We start from the raw sequence: 16,296 nt of genomic DNA, 5'->3' as shown, positions 1-16,296 counted from the left end.
CTTTATGCATCGTCAGACCCCATCCGGCATCAAAGAGACACTTACAATCACTCTGTCACCGAAGATGGGAGCCAATCTCTTCATCCTCTGTCCATGTGACATAGCAAGGATTTGGCTTACACTGCCAAATCGCCACAAAGCGTACCATGCCTGGAACAGATTTAGCCCATATGTGCGACAGAGCTCGCGTAAATCGAGTTCCTGATGGTCAGTGCAGTCAAGCGGATGAGCAAACTGGCGTGACTTCCTTCGTGAGGTGAAGACTTGCCGATTGGTCTTCAGCTAACCAACGATGGTCTTCGTACAAGTCCTTGTAGAACTGCGGATCCAATCGTCCCTTCATCGACTCCTTTTCCTCACTCAGCAGCCAACGCAGGACTTTAACCACCTCCTCCGAACCGCAGTGAGAGTAGACGACCTGCACTTCACCGAAGACATCCCGAGAATTTGCGCTACGGATAGGATAAAGCCGCTTCACCTGATGCAGGGCAGTTCTGACCTTTGGGTTAAGAGGGCCAAATTTCTCGTTCGAGCCCGAATGCGACTGACCAGTGATCGATATTTCGCTCGGGCTGATAACGAAACATAAAATAACCTGACTGTAGAACGCAGAAGCGCAGTTGATTTTCTTTACAAGCGCCTCCTCTTTCTCCGGGAGTGAGAGGAGATCGTAAAAGATCACCGCAACGTTCGGCGAAAGCACGATGTCTACATTTTGATACAGCGATGGGAGCTGGATGAAGTGGAGCCCTTGCTGTCGCAAGGCAAGAACAAGCGATAGATTGCAGGTCAGGTCGTCCTGCATGAAGATTGTAAGGGCGGAAAGAGTCCGAGGACTGACTGTTGCCGCTTCAATGTACCATGCGGGATTGGCGATGTCTGGATCTTTAATCCAGTCGATAACGTTTCCTTCAACTTCGAGCGGCGTGGTACGAGGATTCCCATCCTGCTCACCTGCGACATCTTCTCTGCTTGGGCCTTGCGGGTGTTTGCTCAGATGGGCGGGATCGCTGAACTTGTTGAGAGACGCAGCGGACAATATCGTTATTGGGTCCAATGGTCTTTGCTTATCCGCGTAGCCACCCGTTCTTTCTTTCTTGACTTTAGCTTGGGTGTATGGCGTCATCGTCTTGCGCTGCACCGGACCCGCCGGATCCTGCACTATCAACTTCTCCGAGGCTCCTCGTGTTCCATCTGGCTTGCGGTCAATCTTCTGCTTCTTGACAATTCTTGTGTCGATTGTTATCCCTGACACCCTTTGATGACCAGAGAACGTTCGTTTTTCGATCATCGAATCGGGGCTTTGGGTGGGAGCTGGCTGAAACTGAGACAATATCGACGCCAACTCAGGCAGTGTACGAGCATGAACATCTTTCTGTGGACGCATCCCGTCGTCAGGTTGGGGTCCGCCGACATACCTTTCCGCTTGTCCCTTTGGCTTCTGCTTCCCCTCACTTTGAGCTAGTGCACCACTTGATCGGACACTAGACACTACCGCATCCTGGTGCGCACCGGTAGGTTGCTTGGGACGATAAGATGGCGATGCGGTCTGATCGCGAGACTGCTGGATTTCTGCGAGCTTCTCCTCGTGTATAATAGATTTTGGGAGGACGTAGGTATCGTCGTCATCCCGCAGCTCATCGATGTCTTCCTCCACTTTGAAGGGCTGTTTGCACTTCTTCGCAATACCAAGCTTCTTCTTCGCCTTCTCCTTACTGGCGCCGGCAGCCTGTTCGGCCTCGAAGTCTTGGATATTTCTCCAACGTGGCCTGACGTAGTCCGATTTAGTAGTCGGGTTGGGATTAGGATCGGAAACGGTAGGAGCTTGGCTCTTGGGCTGCGTAGTCTTGACTTGCCCAACCGGACGATCAGGGGAGCCCTTAGGCGCTGGATCGGGCGATTTAAGCCGAATGTTTGTTTGGACATTTGCAGGTTGCTTTGCTATCGAGGCGCTGTATGTAAGAGGGGTCGCCCCCGGTCTGCGTTTCATGTCAGGTTGATCCCTAGCTGATTGAAGAAAGTCTAACTTCCTGGTAGTCTAATACATGGCAACGTCAGATCTGTTCGTTCCATCACGGGAGCCACAAGGTCGCTCACCTGGGCGTGCAATAGATGGACATCATTTAGCGTCTGCCCACCTTTGCCAGTATCACTAGTCGATGTACTGTCGTCCGCGATGTTCGCTCGGATCCCTGGAGTCTCCTTGTCTCCTTCCGAAGGAATTTTGTGACACGGATCGGACGCTGTCAGGCCAGAGCACAAACTCTCGCTAGCGATTTGCTCATGGCTCAATACATCCACCTTGGATAGATACGGGTTCCGATCGAGCTCCACCAGAAAGCGGGCAGCTGCATCTTCGTCGATTTCAACGTCAGGAAAATCGATTTCAGAATCCAACATTGCGTGATTCGACTCGTCTTTTGAAAGAAGGGTTTCCGGCTGTGAAAGAGCAGATCGTTTGGCTCCATCGTATAAGGCAAGTCTGCCATCGGATCGAGCGGTCCAAGCGATTTCAACTTCACTCCCGAAAAGAGGTTGCGCTACCAGCGGAGGAGAGGGAGAAGCGGAGAAGAAGAGTGTTTCCTTTTTTTCCCCCGCAGGGGTCATCGAATGGTGCTCGTCGTCGAGGACCGGGTCAGCTATCATGGAGAGTCAGTCCATGTGTAAGCTCCATGAGTTATATCAACGTACCCCAAGGTGTGATTTGAGGAGGGTGTTGGCCTCTCTCGCGCTTCACCACAGCCATAGTAGTTATTCCAGTTGCCCAGGCGCCATCACTGTGGTCGGTCGATGCTTCATATTTGGCTCGAGGGAGATGGCTAGAGACTAAGCCCTCGTACACTCCTATCAGCCTCTGTAGACTCGATCGAGACGAAAGGTATACATACCGTCTTCCTCCTGGGTGTTCCTTGCGGAACGCAATCCAGGACTACCGAGTGAGCTATGCCTGTGCATTTCCTACGAAAGATGTTCAACAGATGCGGGTGAGTACAGATATACTCGACGTACAACTGAAAGAAAGAGAAGAAAAGGAAAGACAATCTGTTAAAAAGGGCAATGACATGTGAATGAGCAAGAGGTCAAAGAAGACAGTGGCGGTCTGTGCGTCAGTAATAAAATCATTCACGTCTACCGTCCACCATTGTTCAGCTACAACTGCATCTGTTCCCGGTATGCTACCGACTCATCTGCTTGTCTACTTACCACCACCCACTCCGACATCAATCAACAGCCTCTCTCTTTCCCTCCCGCCTCTATCTCTCAACCATTCCAATGCCTCGCTTATCTTTTCCAACTCCACCCAGTCGCCTCTCCCCTTCCCACCTCTAGCCCCATTCTCTTTCCCTTTCCCACCCATGTCTTCTGATTCACCTTTGACCACTTCTGGTCCTGCTCTCACTCTCAACGCTAGCCAATTCCAAGATTTCACTTCTCGGACCCATTCTTCCAGATCGGGAAGAGAGCCAATCGCGTACATTATCCCGGGATGACCGGGTTTGGAGAATCCGGTGAGCGACAGTGTGGATGACAAGGAGATCAGATTCTTACGTTTGGTGGAAGAAAGCAGGTGATGCGATACGAGGAGGACGTGATATGGCTGCGGGGGCGGATTAGGTATCGTGAACTCGACGGGCGCAGGTACAGGAGAAGGGGACGACGTGGGCGCCAGAAGAGGGAGGAAGTGAGTGGTGAGCAGTTGATACAGGGGATAGCTGTATGAGTATCAGCGATGGTTCTCGTGAGCAGCCATACATCCGGAACGCTCGACCAGCTCTCTCTTTGACATCTCAACCAAGATAAATTCGGCGCACTTACTCATCATCATCATCCCAACTGTCCATCTTGTCTACCACACGGGTCTTCCACTGAGCAGCTTCATCGCGGCCCATCTCGGCGCTTCTCACCTCGAGGGTGACGTCATCTTTGCTAGCATATCCTTCCTGCACCGCAACATGCAATGACAGCTTGCTGTCCCTACTGGATATATCGACGATGCGGGGCCAAGCTGTCGATGGCGATGAGCGTAAATGTTCAGCTGGGAGGAGTGAACTTGACAGCAATTCGATTTCTATATCGAGATCATCGTGTGTTCTCGACGGGGCTTCGTCCATATCAACCCATGTGACAGCTCGCACATTGCTATCGCTGTGGGCTCAATCTCGTCGAGATGAACCCCTCTTGACGCTTCAGAAAGTCGGTGACAACCCTTCAAAGGGGACACAGTTACGTAAACTGTGATAACTCGTTCCGCAACCGTTCTCGTCAAAGTTGACACGTCAAAGTTACAATTGTTTCTTTTATACCCTCATCGAACATCTGACGAGCTCATCCAATATCACACAGCATGGTCAGATCCACCACCATATTCAGAGTCCACGACGGTCTCCCCCTCGCAGCGAGCGTAGATGATGAGACGGTGAGTACAACTTTCAGCTAGCCTTGGCTCAGGGTTGTGAGTGCGTTAGATGTTACCCGGACCTTGCTGATCTATGGAGATTGTAGACCGAGAAAGCTTTGACGGAATACAAGCAACAATCCAAACTCATTTTTCGTCGTCTGAACGCCAATAGCGAACCAGCGTGTTCCATCGAGTCTGGACAATATACTCTTCAGTCAGTCCCTTTTCCTTCGGTCCATCTATGTTACGGGAAATCTCATCGTCGAAGCCCGCCTTCTGACTAAAGTAACGGTGGCTCGCTGACACGGTTGACCGCGCAGTTACCTCATCGTTGACAAGGTCATCTACATGTGCATCTGTGACAACTCTTATCCCCGTAAACTCGCATTCTCTTACCTCGATGAGTTGTCCATGGAATTTCAAAGGAGTTACGAAGGGAAGATCGAGACTGTCAACCGACCGTATGCCTTCATGGGTTTCGGTGAGTAACGGCAGGGAACATCACATCTTGGACATTCATGATTTCTGTGCACCGTTTCCCTCGGTCAGCACGCTGACTGTTTCTACGTAGACACGTTCATCTCCAAAACCACACGACTGTATAGGGATTCAAGAACGCTCACTCAAGGTGGAGGACCTGCTGCAGGACCGAGTTCGAGGATGGATCAGTTGAACGAGAATCTGAAAGATGTCACGCAGATCATGACGAAGAACATGGAGGATTTGCTCTGGCGAGGAGATAGTTTGGACAGTAAGTCGTTATCCTCCCCCCCCCTACTTGATTTCTCTTTTGGCCAATCTCTGGCATATCCTGCTTCTTGCATCATCTCTTGATACTAGGAGCGCGTCTGTCCCACGACTGTTCCATATATGCTACACTATCGTCCCTATTCTCTGAGACTGACACACTTTCTACCTTTCCACAGGAATGTCACAGCTGTCCACATCACTTCGATCCGAATCCGCCAAATACCGCAAAGCGGCTAGAAACATAAATCTCCAAGCTCTGATACGCAAATGGGCTCCAGTCGGCGGAATAGGAATATTCTTTATCCTCTTCATCTGGTACCGATTCTTCTAAGCGAAGATCAACTTGCAGCATCGGACGAGAATCACGTCAGCGAGACGCAGAAGAAATTCAATGGACGTCCAGAGAGACTGGGACAGAGGTAGTCTTTTCGTTGAATGAAGCGAATACCGAAGAGAAAAAACATGTGTGCATTGTATGACAGTGACAGCAATAATGGCGATTACAACAATCCATGTCATGTATTCGATATGATATTCACTCTCTGCTTTATATGTACAACGAAGACGTGCTCATTTTATAATTATGAGATGAACTTGTTAGACTGCCACTCCATCCATGATGGACCGCTGAAACCTCACTCGTAATCTTGTCAAAGTCCACCTTGCCCTGCGCCATCCTCCACCCAAGACGATGATCCCCACTAACAAGACCAAAAGTCCCGTACCCACATCTATCATCGCTCTCCTCACCGCCTTCAACAAGAACAACAAGAGTCTCACTGAAATTTTTGCCTTATTCCTCTTGACTCTCGTCACGGTTGTAGCCGCTGTATTGGTAGCGCTCCCAGGTGTCCCCCATCTAGCCCGTTCTGCCTCATCTTCAATCTGATCCAAATCATCTTCCTCGGAAGACGTCCAGAACCAAGTCCGCTTTCTCTCCTCTTTACGAAGTATCATCGCCTGAGTCCGTTCAAGGGTCGATAATCTCTCATGCAGTGCTGTCAAGGATATCTGGATCTGTTGTAAGGTATGAGGGAGATTGAGTGGTGGAGGTTGGTGTGCGAATGTGGAGGCTGAAGCGGGACGAGGGTAGATCGGAGTAGGTTGTTGGAAACCCATGTAAGGTGAAGGGTTCATATCGGGAGTGAGAAGATTGGGATGCTGACCGCTAGCTATACCGACGAAATCTCTCACAGCGGGTAATTGAGGACTGAACGGTCTTGAATGCCCCGTCGGTTGGGTATCTGAGAAACCCAACGGTGCTCTCGCACGGAACGAATGCACAGAATCTTTCCTTCCAGCAGGAGCACCATATGTCCCATCGGTACTCCCCATTCTTCCTCCGGCTAAGCTATGTGCCCTAGATCCCGTATGCGGAGGGGGGACTGGGGTTCCGCCATAACTTGGCTCAACGAGGACGGGCGACTGGGCAAGCGCGAGCAAGGAACGATGAGACGAGGTCAAGGCGGAAGGTGGGATGATCTCTGGCGCGACATCGGGCGGAGGAAGATTTGGATCGGGAGGCAGCATGTTACTCCGGGGAGGCGAATGTATCGGGGAGGCTTGCGAAGAATGATAGGATGATGTGGAAGATGCAGGTGAAGCAGATCGATTGGGTAATGTACCTGGATACGTTATTGCCCGTCAGCTAGCCAGCATAAACGAAAAGAAATAAAATAAAATGTGAGGCTTACCTGATCGAGCGACACCGGGGAACGACTCCAGCTCTTCCAGATAGCCCTGTACACTGTCTTGATCTGCATGTTTCCTCAAGATCTACGCGCAAACACAGCAGAAGTGAGCTGGAGCACCCTCAGCAAGATTTTGGCAGGTTCGCACCTTTAACAACGCATTGACGTATAGGCGTTTTGCTTCCGACTTGTCTATCCCTCTCTGCTTGTTCCACGAATCCCTGCCACAACAAGTAAGCGAGCAACTCTATGCACGACCAGAGGATACATACCATTTCGCCTTGCCCAACAGGTCAAGCATACCAGGTCGAGGTATCGAGATGTCTCCTTCCGTCCCTAGTATCATCGTGATGTCAATAAGTATGGCCATCCGAGTCTCATCGTCTTGGACCATTCACCTTGCTTGTAAAGTGAATATAGCCATAACTTCTCCTCGTAGCTAGTTTGTATAGGACCGCCTTTCGGTAGACTGGGGAGAGAGATCAAAGTCAGTAAGATGATGCTCGCTCATCTACGTTGGAGCCGGTAGACCTTGAGCACGTACCTTTGAACGATGTCTACCGCCCGATGAAAGTGTCTGCGTACAGCTGGTGAGCGATACATTTCTTATCGAACTGTCAACGCTGGGAGACTCACCCGTCGATGACTCGTGAGACGGGCATGATCGGTAACGCGGCGTCGTCTGGTCTCGCCAACGGGACTCTGCACCGCAATGAGATGTCCGTTGTCCGGGGTGTGACGTGTCCGATCACCAATCCAAGGCATGTAGAGAAGGCTAAGAAGAGCAATTGAGAGCGTCTGTTGACGATAAATAAAGAATCGAGTGCAGCCAAACTGTCGTCCCGGTTTCCCAACACCCGGTATGATTGGGATCTGATTTACGTAACACCAACGAGAAAATCGAATTTTGCGGGGGGGACCTGGGATTTCTGCAAAAGTTGATGATCTACTACGTCCTTCTCAATCTTCTTCATCTCTCAACCTCAATTCTTGTGGACCCCATCACCGCTTCGCGCTCCCACATTCAAAAGGCGACGAGTGACATTGCGGCTCATCCTTGACACAACTCGGCTCGTCGCCATCTCAAAACTCTCCCTTCGTCTCTCCATCAGCCTCACTCTATACTTGTGTCGACCTCGTTCAGTATGGATATCTCTCACTCGGTTCACACAGAGGTCACCTCCCTATCCTTCTCTTTCTTGTCCTCGGAAGATGTTCGCGCTATCTCGGTCAAGAAGGTCGACAACCCCATCTTGCTGGACAACCTGAATCTTCCAACGACAGGTGGTCTATACGACCCTAAGTTGGGTCCAATGAGTGCTAGGGATGTGTGAGTGGCTCCTCTTATCACAGTGTGTTAGGTACAAGGCAAGAGACGGCGAGACTGACACAAGATCAACGTTGAACATAGCTGCGAAACATGTCAACTGTCGTATTACGCTTGTCCAGGTCATTTTGGACACATCGAACTCCCTACTCCGGTCTTTCACCCTCTGTTCATGAACCAATGCTACGGATTACTTCGATCTGTCTGCTTGTTCTGTCACCACTTCAAAATGCCCGAACTCATCGTAAGCTCCCATGCTATCCCACGTCTTTTCATCTTCCTTCAGCCTGTCCGCATTTATGCTGATACGTAGCGCTCCCCTAGCTCTCTCAATATGTTGCTCGACTGCGTTTACTAGACGCGGGTCTGCTGACGGAATCGCATTTCGTTGTCAATGCGTTCAACGAAGCGATGGCCAAAGCCAAAAGACACAGCAACGACGAAGAGGACGGGGAAGTAGAGGGTGGTGATGGAGACAATGCCGCCGCCGCGCATAACGTCTCCAGAGAGTCTGCAGCAGAGTTGGTTGTCAGAGTTGCGGCATATGTCGAAGCTCAACTGTCTCAAGCCAAGAAGGCGGGTGCGGCCAGAGATGCGTACAAGGAGGGGATAGTCTTTGAGGAAAGAAGAAGGGTATTGAACGAATTTGGAAAGAAGAACTGGGGCAAGTGTAGTCGATGTTCAGCGTGAGTGTTCTGTGCACGAGCGCGGAATCTAGGACTGATGATATCACTTAGCCATGCCTATACCTTCCGAAAAGAAAAGGCTGTCAAGATCATCGAATACGACCTCTCCGCAAAGCACAAGCAGGCGAATAAGGTGAACAACTTACGACGGCGTGACGTTCTGGCCACGGGTAGCAAGTACGCTGCCAAGCACCGCAAATCCGTCGATCCTGCAGACATCGATGAGGGAATCGAGATGGACAGCGATGGAAGCAGTGCGATCGAGGACAACGCAATGGAGGTTGACGAGTCTGAGCCCGAAGAGGAAGAAGAAGAAGATGACAACCCATTGGAAGCTGTGGAAGCGACCGTTGCGAAGACCGCTAGCGGACAGGTCAAAGGAGCTCGAGGAAGAAATGAGCGTGTCATGTCGCCTGCCGAAGTCCGAGCGCATCTTCGCATCTTGTTTGCCAAAGAGCCGGAGATCTGTCGACTCATCTATGGACGACACGGTCAGCCCTTGGCCGCCAAGAGTTCCAGCGCGATCCTTTCCACTCCCCTCGCCGACATGTTCTTCATGGACGTCGTGCCCGTCACACCTACTCGATTCAGACCACCTGCGAAGATGGGAGACGATCTTTTCGAAAACAGTCAAAACTCGCTACTTTCAGCCGTCATCATGACATCTCATCGTATTCAGGAGCTCAATCAACGGCTGATCGATCATGCCAGAGCGGAGAGAGGAGAGATTGTGCTTGAGGCCGTTGCCAAGGTAGAGGGGACCAGGACTTTCGAACTGCTTCTGGAGGCTTTGATCAAGTTGCAAAATGACGTGAACAGTTTCATGGACAGCACGAAAAATCCTACAATGATGCGACAAGGGAAACTACCACCACAGGGTGTGAAGCAACTGCTAGAGAAGAAGGAAGGATTATTCAGAAAGCACATGATGGTATGTCACCCGAAACCTCCTCTCGTGCTGGGTGCCAGCTGAACAAGTCGCGAATAGGGTAAACGAGTCAACTATGCCGCTCGATCTGTCATCTCCCCTGATATCAACATTGAGACGAACGAGATCGGTATCCCTCCAGTCTTCGCCAAGAAGTTGACATATCCCGAACCGGTCACCCAGCAGAACATACACGAGATGAGGCAGCTGGTCATCAACGGACCCAAAATACACCCCGGTGCCGCTTTAGTGCAGAATGAGGACGGAACACAGGTGTCTTTGGTGAGCAAACCGTGTCGGAGCCACCGCGTTGCGAGACTTGAAGCTGACATGAACGCCAGGATCGAACTACTGTCGAGCAACGAACAGCAATTGCCAATCAGCTTTTGACTCCTCAAGGAGACGATCACGGCGTTGGCAGTAGCACGGGCCCCCCCAGGAAGAACAAAAAAGTGTACAGACATATTCGTGACGGTGACATCGTTATCCTCAATCGACAGCCGACGTTACATAAGCCCAGTATGATGGCTCATCGAGTCAAGGTCCTGCTGGGCGAGAAGACTATCAGAATGCATTACGCAAACTGGTGAGCTGTCTGTGCGAGTGACATCAACGTGACGCGATAGCTGACGAATTCGCAGTAACTCATACAACGCAGACTTCGATGGTGACGAGATGAATATTCACTTCCCTCGTGAGCTGCTTGTAAAAACCTGTTCATGTTCTTGCTGACGCTTCCGCAGAAAACGAGGTCGCTCGTGCTGAGGCCCAAATGATCGCGAACACCGACAATCAGTATCTCGTCCCGACATCCGGTAATCCTCTCCGAGGTCTTATCCAAGACCATGTCGTTGCTGGTGTGTGGATGTGCAACAAATCATCCTTCTTCACAAGAGAAGAGTATTTCCAACTCATCTACGGTGCTTTGAGAACGGAGGGCGATTATACCGGCCGAGATCGAATCATCACCTTGCCCCCTGCCATCTTCAAGCCTCGACCGATGTGGACCGGAAAGCAAATCATGTCGACTATCTTGACCAATCTCACCCCCACGAACGCAAGCGGTCTCAATCTCACATCGAAGAACAAGGTTCAAAACAAGCTGTGGGCTCGAGATGACTCGTCTGATCTAGCGATGTCAGAAGAGAACGTCATCTTCCTCGATGGTCATCTCATTTGTGGTGTGCTCGACAAGTCTCAGTACGGTGCTTCGGCTTATGGTCTCGTTCACTCGGTTCACGAACTTTACGGTCCTTACATCGCCAACAGACTGCTCGGTGTGTTGAGTCGACTGTTGACGAAATATCTCCAGCACAATGCCTTCTCATGTAGAATGGACGATCTGATTCTGACAACCGAAGGAGAGCGGATCAGGAAGGAGATTTTGGACAAGGCTTCTGGTGATGGCGCAAACGCTGCAATGAAGTATGTTGGTCTTCCCGAGGGCTCCAAGATCGAGGATCCCGAAACAGCAAAGAACCTCGCTATCCGACTCGAAGAAATCCTTCGAGATGATCACCTCATGGCAGGTCTCGATGCCGTTATGCAATCCGCTTTCAACAAGACGACGTCCAAGATCAACAACGATGTGTTGCCCGATCATTTGGTCCGACCTTTCCCCGACAACAATATGCAAATGATGACTATCTCCGGTGCGAAGGGATCTAAGGTCAACGCTTCGCAGATCTCAACACTACTTGGTCAACAAGCTTTGGAAGGTCGGCGTGTGCCTACTATGGTGTCAGGGAAGACGTTACCCGCTTTCAAACCATTTGACACCAGTGCGCGAGCCGGTGGGTATGTTGCCAATCGATTCTTGACCGGTATCCGACCGCAAGAGTACTATTTCCATTGTATGGCTGGTCGAGAAGGTTTGATTGATACTGCTGTCAAGACCAGTCGATCGGGTTATCTCCAACGATGTTTGATCAAGCATCTCGAGGGTGTCCGGGTACACTACGATCACACGGTCCGAGACGACGATTCATCTGTCCTGCAGTTCATGTACGGTGAAGATTCGCTCGACGTCACCAAACAGAAACATCTCGAACATTTTGATTTCGCTGCTCGAAATCACAATTCCTTGCTCAACCGTGTCAGACCAAAGGACATGGACGGTAAAGTGGCAAACGATGCTATTGCGCACATGAAGAAGGCTCTGAAAAAGCCTCACAAGCATGTTCCAGCCCTTTCAGAATTCTCTCCTTCGAGGTATCTTGGCAGTATGTCTGAAGCGTATGCTAAGAAGCTCAATGAATATATCGACGAAAATAAGATGGGATTCATCAGCAAGAAGGGAGAGCACAAGAGCAGTGCGTATGCGAGCGAGAGAGTTGTCGACAAGGAGTTCTTGCATCTTGCCAGAGCGAGATACATGAGAAGTCTGGTCGAGCCTGGAGAGGCAGTCGGATTGCTGGCGAGTCAAGGTGTAGGAGAACCATCAACGCAAATGACATTGAACACCTTCCACTTGGCTGGTAAGTGCTTGGTTGCCAACGCTTGCAATCAAAAGTACGGCAGAGTTGACTCGGACTTGTGTTTGATAGGTCACGGTGCCGCAAATGTCACCCTTGGTATTCCTCGATTACGAGAAATCGTCATGACAGCTTCCGCAAAGCCCACTACCCCTACAATGAAGCTCCCTCTCCGAGAGACCGTTTCCGATCCCGACACCGAGACCTTCATCAAGCAGGTGTCCAGGCTCACCCTCTCGCAGGTGGTCGAGCGTGTCACTGTCACCGAAAGATTATCTTCAAAGGACGGCGATTCCGCCGGCACCAGACAAAGAAAGTACACTGTACTCTTGGAGTTTTATCCACCAGAAGAGTATGCTTCGGAATACGAGATCACGCCTGAACAACTGCATGAGAGCTTGGCTTTCAACTTTGCTCCGAGAATGAAGAAGGAGATCCAAGCAGAGATTCGAAATGTAGCCAAGAGTGCTGCCCAAGATCTCCAAGTCGGAAAGGGCCTCAAGGTTCGAGCTGGCGGAGACGATGCTGCCGATGCCGAGGCTGCCGACGATGAAGAAGGCGGAGCTGTACGAAGAAGAGGAAGGGATGACGAATTGGATGACGACGATGAGGACTCTTATCAACTCAAACGGACCGCTCAAGCAAGACAACACGAGTATGAGGAGGATTCCAACGCCGATTCAGGCATCGCAGATCTTGAAGACTTTGTCGAGAAGGAGATGGCGGAAGATGATGTCGAGGAGGACGAAGACGGAGAGAAGGCAAAGGACGCCCTGGAAAAAGCCAAGAGACACCAGAAGGCCGATGATCTGGCCGAACTCTTCAAGCTTGGCAGCAAATACGCGACCACGTTCAGCTTCGACTTGCACGGAGGCAGATCTGCTCAATTCGATCTTGAGGTGAGTGCGGCTGTATATATGTGCTCTTTGACAGATTGGCTTGACACTCGGTCATACAGTTCCCTGCCAATGCTCCTAAATTGCTCTTGGTCGACATGATTGAGCGAACCTGTAGAGCAGCGGTCATACATGAGATCGATAACATCGGAAGATGTATGAAGATCTTTTCTGACAAGGGAGAGTTCACTGTGAGTGCAGTGGTCCTCTTCATCTCAAAATGCCTAGGACGCGCATGATTCCGTCGCAGCTCGCTGATGATTGCCTCCTCGCAGCGCACGCTCATCACCGAGGGATCCAACCTGCGAGGGATGTGGGCTCTCGCCGACGAGCTTGTCGATCTCGACAAACTTGCGTCAAACGATATCTATGCTATCATGACGACATACGGTGTGGAGGCTGCTAGACGAGCGATCATCGACGAAATGTCAAGCGTTTTCGGAGCGTACGGAATCGCGGTCGACTACAGACATCTTTCAATCATTGCAGACTACATGGTAAGTTGGGATGTGCCATATGGAATAACCAAGTCGTCTTCATGCTGACTGACCTTCTCTTGACCGATTTTGCAGACTCACGCGGGAGGTTATAGACCGTTCAACCGAACAGGTATCTCTGCCAAGTCCTCCCCATTACTGAAGGCCTCATTCGAAACCACAGTCACGTTCTTGTCAGAAGCGACTCTCCATGGTGATTTCGACGATCTCACAAGTCCTGCGGCCAAAATCGTCTTGGGTAAACCTAGTAGTAGTGGAACGGGTGCGTTCGATATCAGAGCTCCTGTTAGGATCATGTAGAGGTTTGTGGAGTGGAGGCGCAGATAGATCGTTTCGGTTTAGATATACATCATTATATGCATGGTACTGGATCTGGATATTGGGATTCACGTGTGTACCGATATAGCTCGACTACATGATCGTACATCCTTCGTCGCCACCGAGTGCACCGAGGTCCTGCGCGTGGTGATATGACGAGTCAGTCTGTGTTCTCAATTCGCCTGGGCCAAGAGTCAGACGGGAGTCACGGCTTCGTTTGACATGACTGAAGATCACTTTGGGTTCTCCGACCTTGACAGGTTTGTCACCACCTTCAGAGGGTTTTCACACCGCGTTAGGAGGGTCTTTTTCGCGGCAAGATCTCCATTCAATGCCCTCTCCCCGGAATCGAGCCACCACACACTTCGACCCTTACGCCCCTTCGGGAAGAAACTCGAAACGCCGCAAGCAAACAGGAGAACCCATAGGACGACGTCCAGATCACGATTGAAAAAGAAAATGGGACACCCACGAATCCTTCCGGTAAATCCCCCATGACCTCTTTTGGTGGTCCTCCCAGATCTTGCATCTCCGAGACCAATCTGGCTATCTCTTTCCCGTCCTTCTCGTCGCTATAGTCTGCCTTTTTGAACGTTTGCGTGATGCGTTGTACGAGGATGTGTTGATTCGTGTACTTCTCGAGGTCGGCGGGGGATGTGCCGGATGGTGGTGAGGCGAGATAAGGTGGGTACTGCGGATGCGAAATTCAAGCTGTCAGCTACTCTGTTATCACCTCATGCCAACAGCTTTTGGTTTGACCAAAACAGCGCGACTTGGGAACGCAGGATCCGAGCGCACCACGCAGTCCGTGAGAAGAACTCGGCACTCACCTTCGCAGCCAATTCTGCCATAGGCTCCTCCAGCACCTCCTTGGTCATGAGCTGCGCCATCATACCCTCCAATACACCTGCAAGATCGCCGTCTTCCCCATCTCCATCTCCATCTTCGCCATCACCCAACCCATTCAGATTCAGAACCTTCAGCAGATCCGTATCTCCACCCAACGATGCTAGCAGAGCAGCTAGATCTGGTCCATCACCTCCTGCCGAAGTAGATGGTTGTCGCTGACCTCCTGCATTTAGAGATTCCATCGTTTTCCTGAGTGTTTCTTCGTAGCTTGCTTTGGGTCTCGGTTCTCCACCAGGTCCTCCCGGTACTGCAGAAAAAGTAGACATTGATGACGAAGCTTGTGTTTCCCCTTTCTCGTCTAAACCCAACGCAGATAACCCTTCGCCGGAGAGTACCATCTCCACAGCCTTCTGCCAAGCTTCTTCTTCTGCTTCCTTCGACACTTGACCGCCAGTCTCCATCCCCGATCCGGAGGCTTGGTTGTTGTTGTTGCTGCTATCAGGAGGTTTGGTCTTGCTGTCTGCCATGGGACCGGGCGGATGATCTCCTGCAAGTTGCCGGAGGAGCGATTCCATACCTTCCATCAAGGATGCTTCGAAATCTTCTTCATCGCCCACTGGGGCGGCTGACGCTGCGGTTGTTCTTGTTGCTGCTGGCGCTGATGATGAAGAAGGGAGAGGAACTTTGGGGGAAGTGGATGTGGTGGTCGTGGCTGGTCTGGTCTCGTTGAACGACGCGAGTACATCTGCATACACAGGTGGTCAGCGACGACAACTAACCTCCTTGCAACTGAGTGGGGAGACTGGCGACTCACCGTCGAGATCTGAGAGATCTTCATCGTCGTCTTCGTCGTCGTCGTCCACTGTTGGATTCCGATACGATGATGAGCCGGATACATTGCTCGGTTGGGACATCTTGGTCGTCGACCTATCTCGGTGGGACAAGGGAGTGATCAAGTACATATCCATTGTGATTGAACCAAATATTCGCTCGAGCTGCCGGTAAAGTGATCACGGTCATCTAACCGGAGTATGTGGATTGTCCAGGTGCCACATCCTCGGAGTTTTATGATGTCACGTCATCAATGTCTTGTTTTTGTCCATGACCACGCGACTGTGTTTGTGGCACTTTTGGGTTGTGTGTGACTTGGGTGTGTTATCGTTTTTCAGGGATGCTGGCTGCTCAAGCGTACTACGATTCAACTGACTGAAATCATCAAACACACCAGACAAAGTATTGTGGGTGATACAACATTCGCAACATTCCTCCTCTTCGACATACACAAACGGGTAGACGCTGCGGAAAGTCGGCTCTTCTCTTCAGACACACGGACAGGGAAAGGTTTGTTCAAGGGATAAATCGGACCAGAGCGCTGTCCTCACACCGACACTGCTCTCACACGTCAACAGCTGTTTCAGTCGAAAATCAAGCTAGCCTTCTGCTGCCTTCATCAGAATCCTTTGCCCCCTTCGACATCTTTC

The 16,296-nt window shown here is 50.9% G+C and overlaps 6 protein-coding genes across 6 annotated transcripts; 2 read left to right on the top strand and 4 right to left on the bottom strand.

Moving 5' to 3' along the window:
* Window positions 1–12: 12 nt before the first annotated feature.
* Window positions 13–2,955, bottom strand: IAR55_002846 (uncharacterized protein; the record flags this gene model as incomplete). Its single annotated transcript, XM_066945957.1, has 5 exons — window positions 13–201; window positions 245–2,038; window positions 2,098–2,639; window positions 2,692–2,826; window positions 2,889–2,955. 5 exons carry the CDS (start codon window positions 2,953–2,955, stop codon window positions 13–15), a joined length of 2,727 nt encoding a protein of 908 aa, XP_066803458.1.
* A 241-nt stretch (window positions 2,956–3,196) lies between these two features.
* On the bottom strand, window positions 3,197–4,112 carry IAR55_002845 (uncharacterized protein; the record flags this gene model as incomplete). Its single annotated transcript, XM_066945956.1, has 2 exons — window positions 3,197–3,713; window positions 3,817–4,112. 2 exons carry the CDS (start codon window positions 4,110–4,112, stop codon window positions 3,197–3,199), a joined length of 813 nt encoding a protein of 270 aa, XP_066803457.1.
* Window positions 4,113–4,345: 233 nt separating this feature from the next.
* Window positions 4,346–5,480, top strand: IAR55_002844 (uncharacterized protein; the record flags this gene model as incomplete). The annotated part of the gene is made up of 5 exons (XM_066945955.1): window positions 4,346–4,417; window positions 4,504–4,613; window positions 4,720–4,880; window positions 4,971–5,150; window positions 5,326–5,480. 5 exons carry the CDS (start codon window positions 4,346–4,348, stop codon window positions 5,478–5,480), a joined length of 678 nt encoding a protein of 225 aa, XP_066803456.1.
* Window positions 5,481–5,746: 266 nt separating this feature from the next.
* On the bottom strand, window positions 5,747–7,502 carry IAR55_002843 (uncharacterized protein; the record flags this gene model as incomplete). The annotated part of the gene is made up of 7 exons (XM_066945954.1): window positions 5,747–6,774; window positions 6,844–6,925; window positions 6,989–7,061; window positions 7,113–7,176; window positions 7,239–7,309; window positions 7,385–7,417; window positions 7,477–7,502. 7 exons carry the CDS (start codon window positions 7,500–7,502, stop codon window positions 5,747–5,749), a joined length of 1,377 nt encoding a protein of 458 aa, XP_066803455.1.
* Window positions 7,503–7,985: 483 nt separating this feature from the next.
* IAR55_002842 (uncharacterized protein) lies at window positions 7,986–13,948 on the top strand (the record flags this gene model as incomplete). Its single annotated transcript, XM_066945953.1, has 12 exons — window positions 7,986–8,170; window positions 8,252–8,411; window positions 8,492–8,853; window positions 8,905–9,784; window positions 9,842–10,063; window positions 10,123–10,367; window positions 10,423–10,475; window positions 10,525–12,258; window positions 12,328–13,154; window positions 13,214–13,342; window positions 13,427–13,648; window positions 13,724–13,948. 12 exons carry the CDS (start codon window positions 7,986–7,988, stop codon window positions 13,946–13,948), a joined length of 5,244 nt encoding a protein of 1,747 aa, XP_066803454.1.
* A 111-nt stretch (window positions 13,949–14,059) lies between these two features.
* IAR55_002841 (uncharacterized protein) lies at window positions 14,060–15,729 on the bottom strand (the record flags this gene model as incomplete). The annotated part of the gene is made up of 4 exons (XM_066945952.1): window positions 14,060–14,104; window positions 14,439–14,657; window positions 14,797–15,560; window positions 15,630–15,729. 4 exons carry the CDS (start codon window positions 15,727–15,729, stop codon window positions 14,060–14,062), a joined length of 1,128 nt encoding a protein of 375 aa, XP_066803453.1.
* Between the last annotated feature and the right edge of the window lie 567 nt (window positions 15,730–16,296).

The sequence above is a fragment of the Kwoniella newhampshirensis genome, chromosome 5 (assembly GCF_039105145.1).
Source record: "Kwoniella newhampshirensis strain CBS 13917 chromosome 5, whole genome shotgun sequence".
In the NCBI taxonomy this organism is placed as follows: domain Eukaryota; kingdom Fungi; phylum Basidiomycota; class Tremellomycetes; order Tremellales; family Cryptococcaceae; genus Kwoniella; species Kwoniella newhampshirensis.
The sequence above is the reverse complement of the archived record's forward strand: the minus strand, read 5'-3'. Positions and strand labels throughout refer to the sequence as shown.